This window comes from Lithobates pipiens, unplaced genomic scaffold (assembly GCF_037356315.1).
Source record: "Lithobates pipiens isolate NorthernLeopardFrog02 unplaced genomic scaffold, aLitPip1_a1.2 Scaffold_19, whole genome shotgun sequence".
Classification (NCBI taxonomy): Eukaryota; Metazoa; Chordata; class Amphibia; order Anura; family Ranidae; genus Lithobates; species Lithobates pipiens.
The window spans coordinates 73337683-73356118 of NW_027507764.1; the positions used below are offsets into that span (position 1 = coordinate 73337683).

Here is an 18436-nt window from a genome sequence, read left to right on the forward strand (position 1 = left end):
GAAGAGTTTACAATCTAATAGGGTGGGGCAGGTTGTACAAAAGGTTATAACTGTCGGGAATGAGCTGATGGAAGTGGTAGGAGATTAGTTGGAGACATGATAGGCTTCCCTGAATAGATGAGTTTTCAGGGATCGCCTGAAGGTAGCAAGATTAGGTGATAGCCAGACAAGTGGAGGCAGTGAGTTCCAGAGGATTGGAGAGGCTCTGGAGAAATCCTGGAGACGAGCATGGGAGGAGGAGATGAGAGAGCTTGAGAGTAGGAGGTCTTGAGAAGAACGGAGGGGACGATTTGGGTGATATTTGGAGACAAGATTGGTGATGTAGCTCGGGGCAGAGTTGTGAATGGCTTTGTATGTTGTGGTTAGTATTTTGAATTTAATCCGCTGGGTGATTGGGAGCCAGTGTAGGGATTGGAGAAGAGGGTTGGCAGACACTGAGTGGTTGGTAAGGTGGATAAGTCTGGCAGCAGCATTCATGATAGACTGAAGGGGGATAGCCTATGGAGAGGCAGGCCAATGAGAAGGGAGTTGCAATAGTCAAGGCGAGATATAACGAGGGAGTGAATGAGGAGCTTGGTGGTTTCATTTGTTAAAAAGGGGCGAATTTTAGAGATGTTACGGAGGTGAAATCTACAAACTTTTGACAACGATTGGACTTGGGGCTGAAATGACAAGTCAGAGTCTAGGATTACACCGAGTACCCTGGCGTGAGGCTTGATGGTTGCATTGTTGATTTTGATGGAAAAGTCATGGAGGGGGGCATGTGCAGGGGGAATATTAATAGCTCAGTTTTAGAGAGGTTTAGTTTAAGGAAGTGGTGTGACATCCATGCTGATATGTCGGTTAGCAGGTTAGTAATGTGAGAGGAGACTGAAGGTGTGAGGTGAGGAGTAGACAGATAGATTTGGGTGTCATCGGCATATAAGTGGTATTGGAAGCCATGGGCGGTTATCAAGTGACCAAGGGAGGAGGTGTAAATAGAGAAGAGAAGGGGTCCAAGAACAGAGCCTTGGGGGACCCCCACAGAAAGAGGCAATGGAGAGGAGGAGACAGAGTTGTACGTGACACTGAAGGAGCGCTGTGATAGATAGGCAGAGAGGTAGAGAACCAGGAAGGTTGCTATTTAAAGGAAAACCCCGGTGTCTCTGCACTAAACCTAACAAAGCAAAAATAGCAGCCATTTAAATCAATATAAAAAACCCACACATATACAGTATATTTATATATAAAAGTTGAAATAAAAGTGTTGTTATACTTGATGCATTGCCGCTACTCCTTTCTCTGCTCAAGTCAAGACTAGGAAGCCCTCTACTGACTTTCAATAATCGTTTTTTTGATCTGGTCAATCTGAGCATGCATTGAGCACTGGAAAATATATAACATTGCAGGGTAAGGTCTTTTTAAGATGGGTGGTTGGTAAAAACGAGTGGCTGAGCAGCGTTTTTAACTCCGGGTGCAGAGTTTGACAAGCAGCACCATGTGTCAAGTTTGCCCATTGAGGGCCATGCCTCAATCACGTCCAACGATGTAGTAGTGCGGCATTATAGGGTTAAAACAGGAAGTGAAGAGGCAATATAACAAATCCTCAACACTTGTCTGAAATGCGATCTGAACACGGATCGCTCATAAGAGGGCAAGGCACTCCACCGATAGCAGGGAGGAGCACTAAATGTGAGCAGGCCATGTTAATGTGGCACCAGAATGGCACCCTGAACACCACAAGGCTTATGAAAGACAAAAACATTTGCTTGTGATTATATAATAAAGTTACATTTTTTTTTTTTTATTGAAAAAAAAAAAAACCACATTGTAGACTTAATGGATAAGTGCACTGTCATAACGGCTTATTTCTTTTAAGGTATCCAGGTAAATCAAGAAAGACTGTAAGTATACAGTATATACTCCCATTTTCTGCTCCATGACCCCACTAAGCCATAGTGTGATAGGGTCCCCTTTGGAAGAGTTGTCTCTATCAATGATCTTGAAAGGCAAGGTACATTCACGTCATTTTTATTTAGTAGTGTGATAACAGCAGTAGCAGTGTGAGCAGTCACCACTGGGTTCATGGCCTTTGTGGGACCAAATCTAGCTCACCCCTAATAATATGTATCTCTTTCAGCTTCAATGCATTAATGGTGATACCATCTTGATATCCCTAATCGGCAGAAGTGGTTTTCATGCTTACAGATTTGAAATAATGAATGAGCTATTGCATTGAAAGGTAGGTGTTACTGATAAGCAATAAAAATGCCCCCCTTTATTGAATATAAATATATATGAAGGGGAACTGAGTCTTAAAAAGGGGAAAGAAAAGCAATGGCCTTTAAAGCTGAAGTTTAATCTGCTTATATTTTGCATTTACTGCACATTTACTGCACCCCACATCAAAATGTTAATGATTTTTAAACATTTCCGTTTTGATTACATACCTTATTTTAAACCTAGTGACATCATCCGGACTCTCATGACAATAACACTATTTTCTCGGCTTCTCTGTGCAATGCAGGCAGATCATGGCTGGTGTAGGGGTGGTATTTGTGTGGTGGTGGACATACTGTAGCTTACTAAAAACATCATGGCACCCTGGCCCTAATCTCAAGAACCCCCAGACCTGATGCAAGTAGTGGGTTGTTCTTAGTTATACAAATATAAAAATACCTTCATGGGCGGTTTGTTAGTCTGGAGGAGTGGGCATTTATAGACTACCGTAGGAAATGCCTACATTTTATGATGAGGAAAAGTCAAGCTGAGGAGGAATGAGTTAGATGAAGCAGCATGTCCTCCAGCTAGGAAATGAGGTGGGCTCTATATGGCTTTTTTGCAGCTTTTAATGCACACTGCGATAAGTTCACAGTATGCCGTGAAGTCAGAGTAAGCAGTTTCAGTACCGAGGAGGAGCCTATACAACTGTGCAAGACTAAAGGGAAGGTATAAGTTCAGTTTTTGGATATTTTTCCATTGATGCTAACAGCCCCACACCTCCCTGTGATGAATTTACTTTGCACAGCTCAGCACCCTCTACTAATTGTCTAGAGGAAAAGAGATTTCATCTCCAAATACGGAAAGGTTTCTTCACAGTAAGAGCTGTGAAAATGTGGAATAGACTCCCTCCAGAGGTGGTTCTGGCCAGCTCAGTAGATTGCTTTAAGAAAGGCCTGGATTCATTCCTAAATGTACATAATATAACTGGGTACTAACATTTATAGGTAAAGTTGATCCGGGGAAAATCTGATTGCCTCTCTGGGATCAGGAAGGATTTTTTTCCCCTGCTGTAGCAAACTGGATCATGCTTTGCTGGTTTTTTTTTGCCTTCCTCTGGATCAACTGTGGGTATAGGATTGGATATGTGGGATTGCAAGTTATTTTTTATTTTATTTATTTATTTTTATGGTTGAACTAATTGGACTTGTGTCTTTTTTCAACCTAACTATGTAACTAAGTCTGAATAATTGGCTGAACAGCTAGTGTGTATTACAGAGCACAACACATCCCAGCCAATTACTGTGCTGGATTTGCACGACATAACACAGCACCCTTTTTTGGTCAGTTGTGGGGTCCTGATTCACATACTTTTTATAGGGGACAGAAGGTGGATAGCTATTCTCTCTTTCTGCACTCCTCACTTATCTATTTGGCCATATGAACAATGTGTAAATCTTAGCGGAATGTTTAACATATCAAGTAAAGGCAGAAAACACCTCTAGATATAAAGAACACTTCACACAAGTATAATATGTTTACTAGCTATAAAAACAAGGTTTTCTTGAGTTTTCATCAGTCCCCTTGTTAATTTGGCTTTCTTCACCTGACATGTCCATTCACTAACAAAAATACTTTTCGCGTCTATTTAAAGCATAAAAAATGTAAACAATTTCAAGTTGAAAATTTTGTCAACTGAGCTCCTGAGTTTGTTTGACACGTACATAAATAAATATATCTATACTTTTTGAAAACGTCAGAAAAGCACAAAAAAAAAAACGATCCGTAAAAGGAAAGCAAAAAGAAATCTTTGCAATCAAGGAAGTTAATAATATATCTTTAAAATCCCTTTAAGTGTCTATTTTTCACTATCAATTGCCATGGTTTCTCCTCCTGCTTTGCAAAAAAAGGATGTTAACTATATTGCAGTTTAAGTCCATAATGAGATTTGTATTGCACAAGTGTCCTTTTTATAAGATTTTTCTTAGAACTACTAACAAAAAATTCTATTTAAGTTGATGGAGAAAAACTCAGCAGTGGTAAAAAAAAAAAAAAAAAACCTTCTTGCATTTGCGAATGCAGAAAGTGGTAACGTTTTTGTTTATTAAATCTTTCCAGATTACGTATCAAATATCCTGTTTATCTGGTATGTGCACCAAAGAGCAATACCACTCCCAAAAACTTTCCACAAATGAAAATCTGGTGGCTCCAAAAGCACTTGGATCTTTTTTCACCGATTCATAGTGTGATCCATAGTGAAACCCATGTAAGGTCAATACACTTAGAAATTAAATTCAAATTTGGCAATTTGATTGTTATCAGCTCTTGTGTCTCCAGTGTCCATAATGGAATCTGTGGTGGACCAAGAATTCCAAATGACATTTACAATAGACAACATTTTTTTTGTTTACTGATTCTTAAAGTTTTCCATAATGGAATCTATGTTAACCTCTGAGGTCCAAACATATCCAGATGCAGATCTTGATTGGAGACAGCATTTTAGCATTTGAATCAGTTAAGACCTTTAGATTCTCATCTCTTCTCGCATTCACCAAGTTGAAGCTTTAGAACTCCTTTATGATGGAGCTGAAGAACTTGATAAAACTCTTTGGGCATAGCATGAAAGCCAGGCTTTGGTAGCTGGTTGTCGTAGTAGTGGTGGCTGATGGGTTTCCCATCCAGGTTTTTAGAGAAAGGCCAGAACCCATACAATGTGACATCCTGACAGAGTTCTATGGCCGCGCTGGTTATCATAAATCCGGTGGACAGGCGGTAGGCCCGGACGCCCCTCCCTTTCCAAAATTGAGCAAGGCTTTTAAGGTAGTTGGGATGAAAAAATATAGCTTTCTGTTTAGCTTGGTATTTCTTCAGTAGGTGGTGGACTTCAAAAGAGATGGCTGTGTTACTGCTATAGGAAAATGCAGGCAGCAACAGAAACGAGTATCCATAATTGGTGAGATTTTTCAGAAAGGCGGTTTTCATGTCATTGAGTTTTCCATATCTGCATAAAAAATGGCAATACAAGTTATGTAAGATCAAATGTAGTGATTTAAAAGCAACATTTCAATAAATACATTTTGCATTTGTATAGTGTTTTGTTATGTATAATGTTGTATGGAAAATATTTTAACTTAAAGCGCAGCTTACTTTTTGCTATAATACATATCACCAAAAATGTTTTAAAAAAATAAATTTCTTCATCAGTTTAGGTATATATTATTTTTATACATATTTTTGTTAAAAAAAAAAAAAATCGCAATAAGTGTATTTTAATTGCTTTTTGCAAAAGTTAAAACGTCTACAAACTACGGGAAAGATTTATGGCATTTTTATTATTTTTACTAGTGATGGCAGTGATTTGCAGCGGACAGATTGGACACTTTTGACACATTTATGGGACCATAGACATTTATACAGTGATCAGAGCTATAAAAATGCACTGATTACTGTGTAAAAGGCACTGGCATGGAAGGGGTTAACACCAGGGGTGATCAAGAGGTTAAATGTGTTCTCTAGTTAGTGTTTCCAAGACCCCTTTCACACTGGAGGCATTTTTTAGGCTTTTTAGCGCTAAAAATAGTGCCTGAAAAATGCCTCATCTGCAATCCCAGTGTGAAAGCCCGAGTGCTTTCACACTGGGGTGCTGAACCGCTCCTAAGGTGCCCCTGCCCATTGAAATCAATGGGCAGTGCCGCCAAAGCACCTGTGTCGCTTTTAACCCTTTATTTGGCCGCTATTGAGGGTTAAATGTGCCTCTAAAACTACAGTAAAGTGTCGCTCTAACTGTACGGGGATAGGACTGACTGGGGGAGGAGACATATCGTTGTTCCTACTTACTAGGAACAAACAATATGTCTCCTCTCCCCTGACACACACAAATCCCCAGTCTAGCTCTCCTTCCCGCAATCACAGGTGGCCAGCGACGATTGCGCCTGTGGGCCATGAGCATCGGGCCCCCTGCCACCGGCTTTTAAAGGGAAAGACGTACCCATACATCGATATGTGCCACTTTACATATACTGGCGTCAGTCGGTCGGCAAGTGGTTAAGTAAATATCTTTGAACTAAACAGAAGCTTTTATTTTACAGCAGATCAACTTACTTCAGAGCAATGATGCTGGGATTCACTGTGACAAGGTCAGTCTTATTTCCAACATCAATACTGACATTACCCCAAATGGGTGGAAGGTTACACCTGAAACACAAAGAACAACATCATTTATTATAAGGACAGCTAAGTCAATAGAGTTTTACTGATAGCTTTTGAAGAGTCATATAGTAAATGCTATCCAGTTAAAGTGATGCAGTCTGAAAATACATTGGGGGTTAATTACAAAAGGCAAATCCACTTTGCAATACAAGTGCAAACTACAAGTGAAAAGTGCACGTTAAATTGCACTGAAAGTGCACTTGAAAGTGCAGTCGCTGTAGATCCGAGGGGGACATGCAAGGAAAATAAAAAACAACATTTTAGCTTGCACATGATTGGATAATAAAATCAGCAGAGCTCCCCCTCACTTCAGATCTACCCCTCAGATCTACAGCGACTGCACTTCCAAATACACTTTCAGTGCAATTTCAAGTGCACTTTGCACTTGTAGTTTGCACTTGTAGTGCACAGTGGATTGCCTTTCGTAAATAACCTCCATTGAACGCTGTGGCTGCTTTATCAAGGAATAGACAATGTTCACATAGGAGGTTATTTACTAAAGGAAAATCCACTTTGCACTGCAAGTGCACTTGGAAGTAAAGTCGCTGTAGATCCGAGGGGGACATGCTAGGAAAATAAAAAAACAACATTTTAGCTTGCACATGATTGGATGATAAAATCAGCAGAGCTTCCCCTCATTTCAGATCTACCCCTTGGATTTAGAGCGATTGCACTTCCAAATGCGCTTGCAGTGCAAAGTGGATTTGCCTTTCATAAATAACCCCCATAGTATTGGCACTATCAGAAAATGCTGGAGCTTTGCCTCTAAAGCTGTTCATACACAAAGACATTTTCCAATGAATGTTTCTACAAACATTTGTATGAAAATTCTCAGTACATTCAACAACTTGATGAATGTTGTTTGAAAGTACTTCAAATTTTAATTTTCTTTTAACATTTGATTTTGATATGAATGAACTTTAACAAATAAAAAACGCATACACTAATGAGACTTGCCAGTCTCTATAGATTTAGAGGACTGGAGCAAGGCCTGGTGATCAGTAGCCAAATGTTTCTCAACATGGTCACCATGGAGGTGGCCTATAAAGTTCTCTTCCACTAGTATTAGGTCCCGGCCCGAATAGCCCATTCAAACCCGTCATACGATGATAGATGCTTTAGGGGATGTGGCCAACGCAGAGACGAGATTCATATTTGGTGGTCGTGCCCACGTTTTGTGGGATTCTGGTCCAGGGTCTAGGGCTTCCTCTCAACATTTTCATGTACCCTTCCACAAGGACGCCCAGCATGCACTTCTCCACTGCCCCTTCCCAGGCCTCTTCTCATACCAACAAAAGCTTGCCACCTACCTTTTCATTGCCGCAAAGCATGCTATTGCCAGAGCTTGGAGGAAGCCCTCATTTGGATTTGCAAAGGTGAAGAGCATTGTGACTACCCTCATGTTACATGAGAAGATGGCCAGTATACTTCATGACTCATGCTAAGTTCCTCAAAGTGTGGAAAGCTTGGTGGTCCTATGCTCTCCCCTCTCTGCTTCGGTATTCTGGAGCGCGCTAGTATACGTCTAATGCGAAGGCTCCACTCTCTCTTTACGTTTAAGCCTACATCTCCTTTTTCTATTTGTGTCTTGACCATCTCCTCCCTGCTATCGGTGGAGTGCCTTGCCCTCTTATGAACGATCCATGTTCAGATCGCTTTTCAGACAGGTGTTGAGGATTTGTTATATTGCCTCTTCACTTCCTGTTTTAACCCTATAATGCCCCACTACCACACAGTTGAACGAAGAGAAGAGATGCAGAACCAAATGGGGGGGGCGGGGGGGAGGAGGAGATGGTCAAGACACAAATAGAAAAAGGAGATGTAGGCACCTTTGTTTGTTAAAAAAAAAAAAATAATTCTCCTACTCCTGACGATCGCAGTGATACCACATTTGTGTATTTTAGTTGTTGGTTCTACCTGTAGTGCAGCGCAGAAACAATAGTGCTCATTTTGCTTTTTTTTAAATCTAAAATACACGGACACTAGCCAACACTGATACCATTTAAAAAAAAAAAAAAAATCCTGCCCAAAAAAAAAAAAAAAAAAAAGAACCTGACCTTGACTCAAACACTAACCCTGGCACTGACCTAGATCAAACTTTGATCTAGGTATTTTTATATATTTTTTCTTTTTTTACACATACTTTTTTTCTCTCTCTCTCGGCAAAGAAAGAGAGAGAAAACATGGGGGCGGGTTTCACAGTGACTGATCACTGTGGTAGCCAATCAGAGGCTATCATAGTGATCAGGTGACCCAGAATTGTGCGTTTCGGGTCCCGATTATTAGTACGGGGCTCCTAGCACACAGGGAGATATGCATACATGTGGCCCCACAGAAAAAAGCCCAGTTTAGTGGGGCTGCATATTTGTGTTAGGTCAGCATCAAGGGGTTAAAAAAATTCCTGAAGCTTTTTTAAACGAATCTTAGGTGCATCTTAATCACTGTCAAGCTTTAGTATTGATTTAGTGCAATGATATCAATTGTAGTGACAGGATGAGACTGTGCTATGATGTTAGACATAATGGGGTTGATTTACTAAAGGGAAATAGGCTGTTCATTTTTGCAATCGAAAATTCCCTTAGCCGAGGGAATGAGCTAAAGCTCTGCTGACTTCCTTTATCCTATTGTGTGCATGCAAAAATTAAAGTTTTTAAAATTTTATTTTCCTTGCACGTTACTGTATATTTTTTTCAAAGCGAATACTCAGCACATACACCAAGCTAAGTAAAAATGTTTTTTTGGGCTGGGTGGTGGGGTTGTGTGACTTACCAGTGCCCATCAATGCTGACCAGTAAACACACCTGCCTGACACTGACCATTACACTCACCTGCCTGACCTACGTACACTGACCACTGGCCTGCCTGACCTACATACACTGACCTGCCTGACCTACATAAACTGACCTGCCTGTCCTACATACACTGACCTGCCTGTCCTACATACACTGACCTGCCTGTCCTACATACACTGACCTGCCTGTCCTACATACACTGACCTGCCTGACCTACATACACTGACCTGCCTGACCTACATAAACTGACCTGCCTGTCCTACATACACTGACCTGCCTGTCCTACATACACTGACCTGCCTGTCCTACATACACTGACCTGCCTGTCCTACATACACTGACCTGCCTGTCCTACATACACTGACCTGCCTGACCTACATACACTGACCTGCCTGACCTACATAAACTGACCTGCCTGTCCTACATACACTGACCTGCCTGACCTACATACACTGACCTGCCTGACCTACATACACTGACCTGCCTGACCTAAATACACTGACCTGCCTGACCTACATACACTGACCTGCCTGACCTACATACATTGACCTACCTGACCTAAATACACTGACCTGCCTGACCTACATACACTGACCACTGACCTGCCTGACCTAAATACGCTGACCTGCAGGGATCCAGACAATAATGTTGGGATCTGCCCAGCTGTCTTACTGGCAGCTTGCTCAGCCTCTCAGCGTGCCTGAGCAAGCCGCTCCCACCCTGTCCACAGTCCAGCGAGCGCTGGAGCGGCAGTACACAAAGCGGTGACTGACAGCAGACTAGGAGCAGACACGAGAACTGGGAGATCAGCTGTATTTGATTGCTCAGTTCTCAGTGTAGAGCTGGCCGTGGGCAGCCATTTAGGTGAGTACATGTGTTAATTTTTTTTGATTCCCGTACCCGTAACTGACCTTAAAGGTGTTTTCTTTTAAAAATCTACCAGGAGTTCAGCTTTAAAAGAAAATTCTTCACTTTTCATTTGTACAGCTATTAAGTCTAAAGACAATTTTGTACCACCCATGAAAACCTCCAGACTACGGTGTCCTAGCGGATAAAAAAAGCAAAGTGTTAAACCCCTATAAAACGCGACTTATTTACACATTCTTCTAACAAGCTCCTTTGAGCATTTTTTTTTTCTTCTCATAAGATTTACAAGAGCCCAGATCTCTAGGGATCGGTGAGGCTCATCTCCAGTTAATATGTCATAAATCGCTTGAGTCATAGAGATAAATTGAGAAGTTGTTAGTCATTCAAGAACAAAGCAAAGGACAATGACTTAATGTACTCCAGATCCCGTGTTCTTTAATCTAACATCATTACAACTTCACAATTTACAGTTGGAGAATCGCCTTCCATCAAATATTAATCATATTACTTTATTGAACTAAATTGTCTGCTAAAGACTAAGGTTACATGGTGTTTAGGACGTTAAAAAAAATTAATATGGCTCATAAATAGCACTGCTTACACAGCAGCTTATTGAAAAATAACAAAGTGACTTTTACTGCCTTCATTTATTATGGTTAATAAAGAAGTCAGGATCATACATATCCTTGTTTTATTTGAAGTATGCTTAACTGCAAAGCATTAAAGATATGATGCCAACTTTGAAGAAGACCTATGAGATAGAGCAAGCTTCGTTCATTAAAGGGAATGTGAAGCCTTTTCTTTTTTTTAGATACACTCAATTGATCTAAATAATCTTTAGTATGTTAATGTTCTAAGATCCTTGTTACTGCATGTAAATCAATATCATAGATGTTTGTGGTTCTACACAATGGTTGTACTTTGCTACTCCTTTCCATATGAAAGTATATGAGTTAAATGACTCATTCAAACCAATGCACCCATGGTGTGACTGAAATCTTATCTCAACAGCTGTTAAACCCAAGAAGAAAAATATTATATATTTAAGCCTACCAGTCTTTAGATGTAATGGCTTTCTTTTTTTCATGCATTTTCACTTTATTATCACCCATGATCCTGCTATTAACTCACTTCCTGTCCTAGGGTCACAACGATTACTCATTAGATTGTATACAGTATATAGTGGAGCAGTGTTGTCACACTGGAAGTTAAAGTGTGTTGGGACAACATGTAAAAGAGGGCTACTGGTAAGGTTTGGTAAATTTTTACCAATCATAGGCGTGGGAGTGAGCGAGACCCGTGTATAGTGTGGTAGAAGCCTTGAAGTGGGGTATATTGAGTCTTTTGGGTTGGAAAAGAGAGTAGTCAAGATGAGGATGTATTCTGGTACCCTTTCCCATATGAACCTGCACGGTAAGGCCTGTGGCCAGAAAAAGGAAAAGGTGAGTCTTGGAGAAAACATAAAGACATCATTGCAGCAGCTAACTCCCTAAAAACCACGGACTGGACAAGTTGTGAAAAGTGAGCTCCATATGATAGACAAAAGGATAACTTTACGGAGTCAGAGCCTATGTAACGGTGCACCTAGATGAAATAGCCTCCTATGGCCTGGTATAATCTTGGCTTATTCAGGAGAACGCGTGGGAAATAAGAGACCAATAGGTTCCAGCTTTTATGGCCACTCGGGTTTAATATATTATTTTATATGGTCTTTAATATTTTTTTATTTGCTTTTACAAACAAATGGCCCTTGCCCCAGGGGAATTTTCTTGGTAGCAGACTGGTTGGAGAGTTGAGCTGAGAATTTGCTTTAGTTTTGTTTTGCATGCGTTACCCTTCTATGTGCTCCTTGCTGTGATGGCCAGTTGTAGGTGTGGGCCGGGGCCATTTGTTTGTTACTGATGTAACATCGATGAGGGGACACACTGAAAAACTTGTACTGTGTGTCCAGTGTGCCCCTGTGCCTGTAAGGAGGGGGGTGGGCTACCCCAGGCTCACCTGCTCTACTATAAAGTACACCATGCTGTACCCAGCTCCCATCAAAAAGGAAGCATGGGTAAGTCCAGGCACAAAAGAGAGCTATATACATGCATGTATAGTGTGGTGAGGTAAGAAAGCAGCTATATACACATTGCTTATTCTCTCTTTTGTGACTGGACTTACCCATGCTCCCTTATTGATGGGAGCTGGGTCCAGCATGGTGTACTTTATAGTATGTATCCACTTATGCTTCTCTTTCCCTTGTACTTTATAGTTTTATGCTTCAGCTCTGTGGCTCCAGCCTAACCTTGGGTGCCTGGCTGAGTATTGCCATTCATAGGAGACTAGAAGTCTGGCTCTAATTTAATTTTCCGTGCCCCCCCCCACCGGATAGATGCCAATTTAATTGGTCTAGTAAGGTCAGTTACCCAGTTATCTACAGGGCTTTCTCTTCCCATCCCTCTATTTCCCTCCTTCCCCTCATTCCCTTTCCCCTCCCCATTACTCTTTTCCCCCCTCCCCTTACACCCCCCCCCCACTCTTTTCCTTCCTTTGCCTCTCCTCCCCTTTATCTCCCCCCCCCCTGCTTTCTCCCCCCCCCTTTTTTTCTATCACCTCCCTCCTTCCTCCCCCTTTTTATCCTCCTTTTCCCCTTCTCCTACCCCCCCCCCCTTGCTTTTTACTGCCCATTAATCTACCTACATATTTTATTATATATTTTTCTATCTTAATTACTCCACTTGTATACGTCCCCCACATCCGCCGTAGCGGAATCTTTTGGGTGGTGCTTCGATCTTGGCTGCTTATTGGTAAGTGACAGTGTTCTCTGTGTCTTGTATTTTTCCCCATTATACTGCTAAATATTTGGCATATCATGGTGTAAACCATGTTTATATGCTTTATTTTGATTATTATGTGAATAACTCATTTCAGACAATTCTCCTGATGATGAAGTGGTAGAGGTCCGTGAAACATGTTGAGGAATACATGACCTGTGAGGACCCACTATACCTACCTCTGGGTACCTGAGGGGCACTTTAAATATTAGTGACACACATGTATTGCTATATTATATTTTTAATATTGTCTTGGCATGGAATTTATTGAACATGTTACAATGTATTGGGATATCCTTTTTTATCTTTTTTTGTATAAAAATTTAATTTTTTTTAAACCAACTTGTCTAAACTGGTACAGAGATTCCACACTCTTTTCATTCATGGGGCACCAGTAGGGGACTGGCCTCCTTTCCCATTTTTCCTTAACATGAATAACTCAACACCAAGTTCACTATATGGACCACTTATGTATTTATACATATTGATCCCCCCTTAATCTCCTTTTCTCAAGATGGAATAAATTCAGTTCGTCTAATCTTTCCCAATAGCTGAGCTCATGCCTCTTATCTGTTTGGTTGCCCTTCTCTGCACTTTCCCCAGTTCCCCAATATCCTTTTTTGTGAAATTGTGCCCAAAACTGAACAAAGCCTATAACAAATACAAAGATATATATATATCAAGCACGGCGCTGTCCCCACCTATCCAGTTCCTCCAGAATGCTTCTAAAGAATATGTGTTACATCCACTCCGGGCGTTGCTGCTCTTACTGGAGTCCACTGGGTGGCAGACAATCCTATAGAGTACAAGAGCAAGAAAGAGCGCACACCAGCCCTAGTGCATTAACGTTTATTAAACTTAGTAAAAGAATAAAAAAGCCAAGTTTTTCACTCACAAACCGCCGATATGGTTATTGCATTGACAACTGAAGCCTCCACGGCTACCTCCTCCCCCGATTTCTTGCTCCCTGCAGCGGCTAACAGCAAAGGTGACCAGGCATTCACTTCGCCTGCTTGCTATAGGTACGCTGTCCCTCTCTCCGTGCCTCACATACACGGACCTGCCGGCTGTGGATGACGTCACTCGCGGCGGGGGGCGGATCTTTCAGCGTGTGTGCTGGCTCTAACGCTGGCTCTAACGAACTGTTTCCGTGACAACATGTTTCGGAGGCGTGGCCTCCTTCTTCAGGTCATGTTAGCCGCTGCAGGGAGCAAGAAATCGGGGGAGGAGGTAGCCGTGGAGGCTTCAGTTGTCAATGCAATAACCAAATCGGCGGTTTGTGAGTGAAAAACTTGGCTTTTTTATTCTTTTACTAAGTTTAATAAACGTTAATGCACTAGGGCTGGTGTGCGCTCTTTCTTGCTCTTGTAAAGCCTATAACAACACTGCTACTTTTTGCAATTGGCTTGCATTTAAACTCCACTTTTGTTGAGAAAAAAAAATCCCCTTCGGGTTAACAATGAACATTTTTGCAGATTCCTACCTTTTTTTAGCTCTGAAGAAAAAGCTGTTTGTTGGGTTATGGCAATGTGCATTTTGAATTTGAATGGGAGTGACTTTTTCATTACCAACTAGCTAAGTATCATAATGTAATAGTATTTAAAGTGATTCTAAAGTCTCTTTTTTGTTTTCTTTAAAAACAACAAACGTGTTTTACTTACCTGCTCTGCATAATGGTTTTTCACAGAGCAGCCCAGACCCTGCTCTTCTCAGGTCCCTCGCTGGTCATCCTAGCCCCTCCCTTCTTCCGAGTGCTCCTTACAGCAAGCAGCTTGCTATCGAGGACCAGAGCCGAGACGCAGCTCTGTGTGTCTATTCAGACGTGGGGTTGCATTTTGGCCCCACCTCCTCTCTCCTCATTGGCTAACTGACTTTGATTGACAGCAGTGGGAAAGTCCTAGATGGCCGAGGCACTCGTGCACATCGCTGGATTGAGATGGAGCTCATGTAAGTATTAGGGGGGCTGAGGGGGGCATTAAGATAAAAATTCTGCCTTTAGAACCACTTTAAGATTTAAGTTGTGGATAAGTCTTGATATTGTACCACTCAAAAAATGGAAACTAAAACATTTAATTGAGAAAAAAAAAGAAGCGATTAACCCTTTGGGAATCTCTCACCAAAAATGTTATTTTTGTTGGAGGAGATGCCTAAATTCTGATGTGTATATTAGTGCAGACTTCCGGGAAAATCAGTGAGCCAATCATGCAGGCAGGAAATTACATTTCTGGGGTGTTCTGTACACAGACTGTGTACAGAAAGTCTCCGGGTTGTCATATTGCATTACATTTTACAGAAAATTACAGCGCTGCAGATTGAAAAGGAAAGGTAATTTTTTAATAAAAGTCGAATTTCAATATGGCTTGTGTAGCAATTGTATATGATTTTATATACTGTATATATAATTTTTTATTTGCTATTTCTTTTCTCCACAAAAAGTGTTGTTACCCTTTGAATCGGCCCAAAGACAACACAGTTGTAGAAGCCTCTACAGGACAGGGTCTCATGCTGGCCACTCAGCATTCTTGATGGGAAAATAGAAAATGGAAGCTTAAAGTTTTATACTTAGAGAAAGAAATGCTCAAGGTTTATCTTACCGAAAGACAAAATCTGATTGGTCAATTTCAGCCCCGCAGCTGCTGTTCTTTAACATTCCACCGTTGCCAACCACAGCGCATTGCTTGAAGGGAATTCCATCAAAGGGCTGTGACTAAAATATTAATATAACCACATCATTAACATTTCTCTTTTCTTACCTTTTTTTTCACATGATAAAAACAAAGCATCTATAACATAATGCCATTCTGTTAAAAGTGGTTTCCTGATCAATAAAAAAGCACCCTTGAGGCTATCTTCCTCCTTGCCTATCTGGGCAGTGTATGGAGTGATACTGTGCTTCCCTGAAAATAAGCCCTACCCTGAATATAAGACCTAGCGTGATTATCAGGGAGAATTGCAATATAAGCCCCACCCTGAAAATAAGCCCCTGCTAGTAAAGTTAATGAAAAAAAAACTGTAATCTGTTTTGTAAAACGATTATACTGGTATAAGGTGCAGTGTGTCTCCCCATGTAACTGTATTAAAAAATACCATATTTACAGCCACCGGCGGTCTTCTCTCCTCTCGGCTGACATCAGTGGCCCCTCCCTTTTAGGGGCTCGGAGTGGGCTCTCAGAATGGAGAAGAAAAGCAGATCACGTAAGCCCCCAAAGGAGCTGTAAAAAAGATATTCTCCATAAAACATCTGCACCTTATACCAGTATAATCTTTTTATGAAATGGATTACATCATTTTAAAAAGGATTTTAATCAAGATGTTTTTTTTTTAAATGATATGAAAATACTTATTCCTGACTTGACAGGGGGAGGGGGGAGAGAAGACAGGGGACACAGGAACTTTAAAAACAATATTTTATTCCAGGAGAACATACCGTAGAGAGGGGTAAATGGCACAGCACAAGCACTGTGCTGTCTATCATGACTTACCTGCTTAACTGCCATTCTGCCAACGATATACGTCGGCAGAATGGCATGGTAGCACAAAAAGGCGACCCCGTATGTCCCTTCGTAATTCCAGGGATAGCAGGCACTTGCACGCCGCCGCAGGAGCGTGCCCACAGGTCTCGCGGACTCCATGTCCCTCTGTGGCCAATGACCGTGGCGAGGAGAGGCAGAATGGGGTAATGCCTATGTAAACAAGCCATTTGCCTGTTCTGCCTAGTGACATGACAGGGATCTTCTGTTAGAACACACTGAAGGAACATATTTAACTCATTGCTCGCCCCCTAGTGTTTAACCCCTTCCCTGCCAGTGACATTTATACAGTAATCAGTGGCTATTTTTAGCTCAAAAGTGTCTGATCTGTCCGCTGCAACGTGATCACCGCCATTACTAATAAAAAAGAATTAATAATAAAAATGCCATAAATCTATCCCAAATTTTTGTAGACACTATAACTTTTTCGCGCAATCAATATACACTAATTGCATTTTTTTTTTTACCAAAAATATGTAGAAGAATATATATCGGCCTAAACCGAGAAAGAAATTCGTTTTTTTTTTTTTTACATATTTTTGGGGGATATGCATTGTAGCAAAAAGTTAAAAATATAGCTATTTTTTCAAAATTGTCACAAAAAATAAAAACCGCAGAGGTGATCAAATACCACCAAAAGAAAGCTTGATTTGTGGGAAAAAAAGAACGTCAATTTTGTTTGGGTATAACGTAGCATGACCGCGCAATTGTCAGTTAAAGCGACGCAGTGCCGAATCGCAAAAAATGCTCTGGTCATTAAGGGGGTAAAACTTTCCAGGGCTGAATTGGATAACCACTTCAGCCCCGGACCACTTTGCTGGCCAAAGACCAGACCACTTTTTGCGATTCGGCACTGCTTCGCTTTAACTGACAATTGTGCAGTCATGCGACGTGGCTCCCAAACAAAATTGACGTCCTTTTTTTCCCACAAAAAGAGCTTTCTTTTGGTGGTATTTGCTAACCTATTCAAAGCAAACGCCTCCAACATACAGGCCTCAGAGAGTTTGTCAAAGGTTATCAGGCTTACAAAAGAGGAAGGGGCAGGACAGAGCTACGAGACTAAGCCCTTGTACACATGGTCGGACATTTCGACAACCAAATCTGTCGGATTTTGTCCGACGGATTTTGTCCGAAACTGTTGCATATACACAGTCGGACAAAGTTGTCAGAAAATCCGATCGTACGTAACGTGATGACGTTATTTCGTTAGGACGGGACTACGTTCAGGCTAGTAGCCAATAGCTTTGGTCTAGGAATTTGATCTGAGCATGCGTGGCACTTTGTCCGATCGGAATTCTCTACACATGATCGGACAAAGTTCGATCGGATCACGTTGTCAGAAAATTTTATAGACAAGTTGGAAAACTTGGTCCGTCGGATACTCCGATGGAAACAGTCCGATGGAGCCCACACACTGTCGGATTATCCGACAACACGGTCCTATCGGACATTGTCCATCGGAATATCCAACCGTGTGTACAAGGGCTAAGTGCTTTGGAGAGAGATAACAAATTACTGCAGATAGATGTGTCCAGCTCAAATTTCATGAATCGGTTTACATCCACTTTGAAACAAGTTCTGCTGCTACGGTGAGCCTGGTATCAATTTTAGTAGTGGCGAAGGACTTTCAGGTAAAAGTGATCCAGATCCACCCAACCACTTTTATGAGGCTCTGAAGGTGCACCCATGATTAGCTGTATTGGAGGCAGATACAGCTAATCTCCAATAAAGAGGACCTGCCACTTGCCCAATAACGTTAAATGAAAAAAATATATATTAAAAATTAATTTTATATATATATATATACACATATACACAAACATTATATATATATATATATATATATATATATATATATATAAATAAAGTGACACTCCACCCCCTATCGACTCATGCCTCTGTCATGGTAAATCATTTCACTGTCACGTATCACGTTCCGATACGAATCCAGTCGCATCTATGATGCACCAATTCGTCCGGCGTGCCCCAGGTATTTTTCGGCCTCATTTCAGTACATGCTCCA

At 41.2% G+C, this 18436-nt stretch overlaps 1 protein-coding gene across 4 annotated transcripts in view; it reads right to left on the bottom strand.

Annotated features, from left to right (window-relative positions):
• Positions 1-1994: 1994 nt before the first annotated feature.
• Positions 1995-18436, bottom strand: part of ST8SIA6 (ST8 alpha-N-acetyl-neuraminide alpha-2,8-sialyltransferase 6) — a 173762-nt gene continuing 157320 nt past the window's right edge. For all 4 annotated transcript variants that reach the window (XM_077490900.1, XM_077490902.1, XM_077490899.1 and 1 more), the window contains 3 exons: positions 15478-15590; positions 6301-6393; positions 1995-5200 (listed from right to left, as the gene is read on the bottom strand). In XM_077490900.1, the coding sequence (XP_077347026.1) occupies positions 4732-5200; positions 6301-6393; positions 15478-15590 (675 nt within the window). In that variant the 3' untranslated portion in view covers positions 1995-4731. The remainder of the gene's footprint in view (positions 5201-6300; positions 6394-15477; positions 15591-18436) is intronic.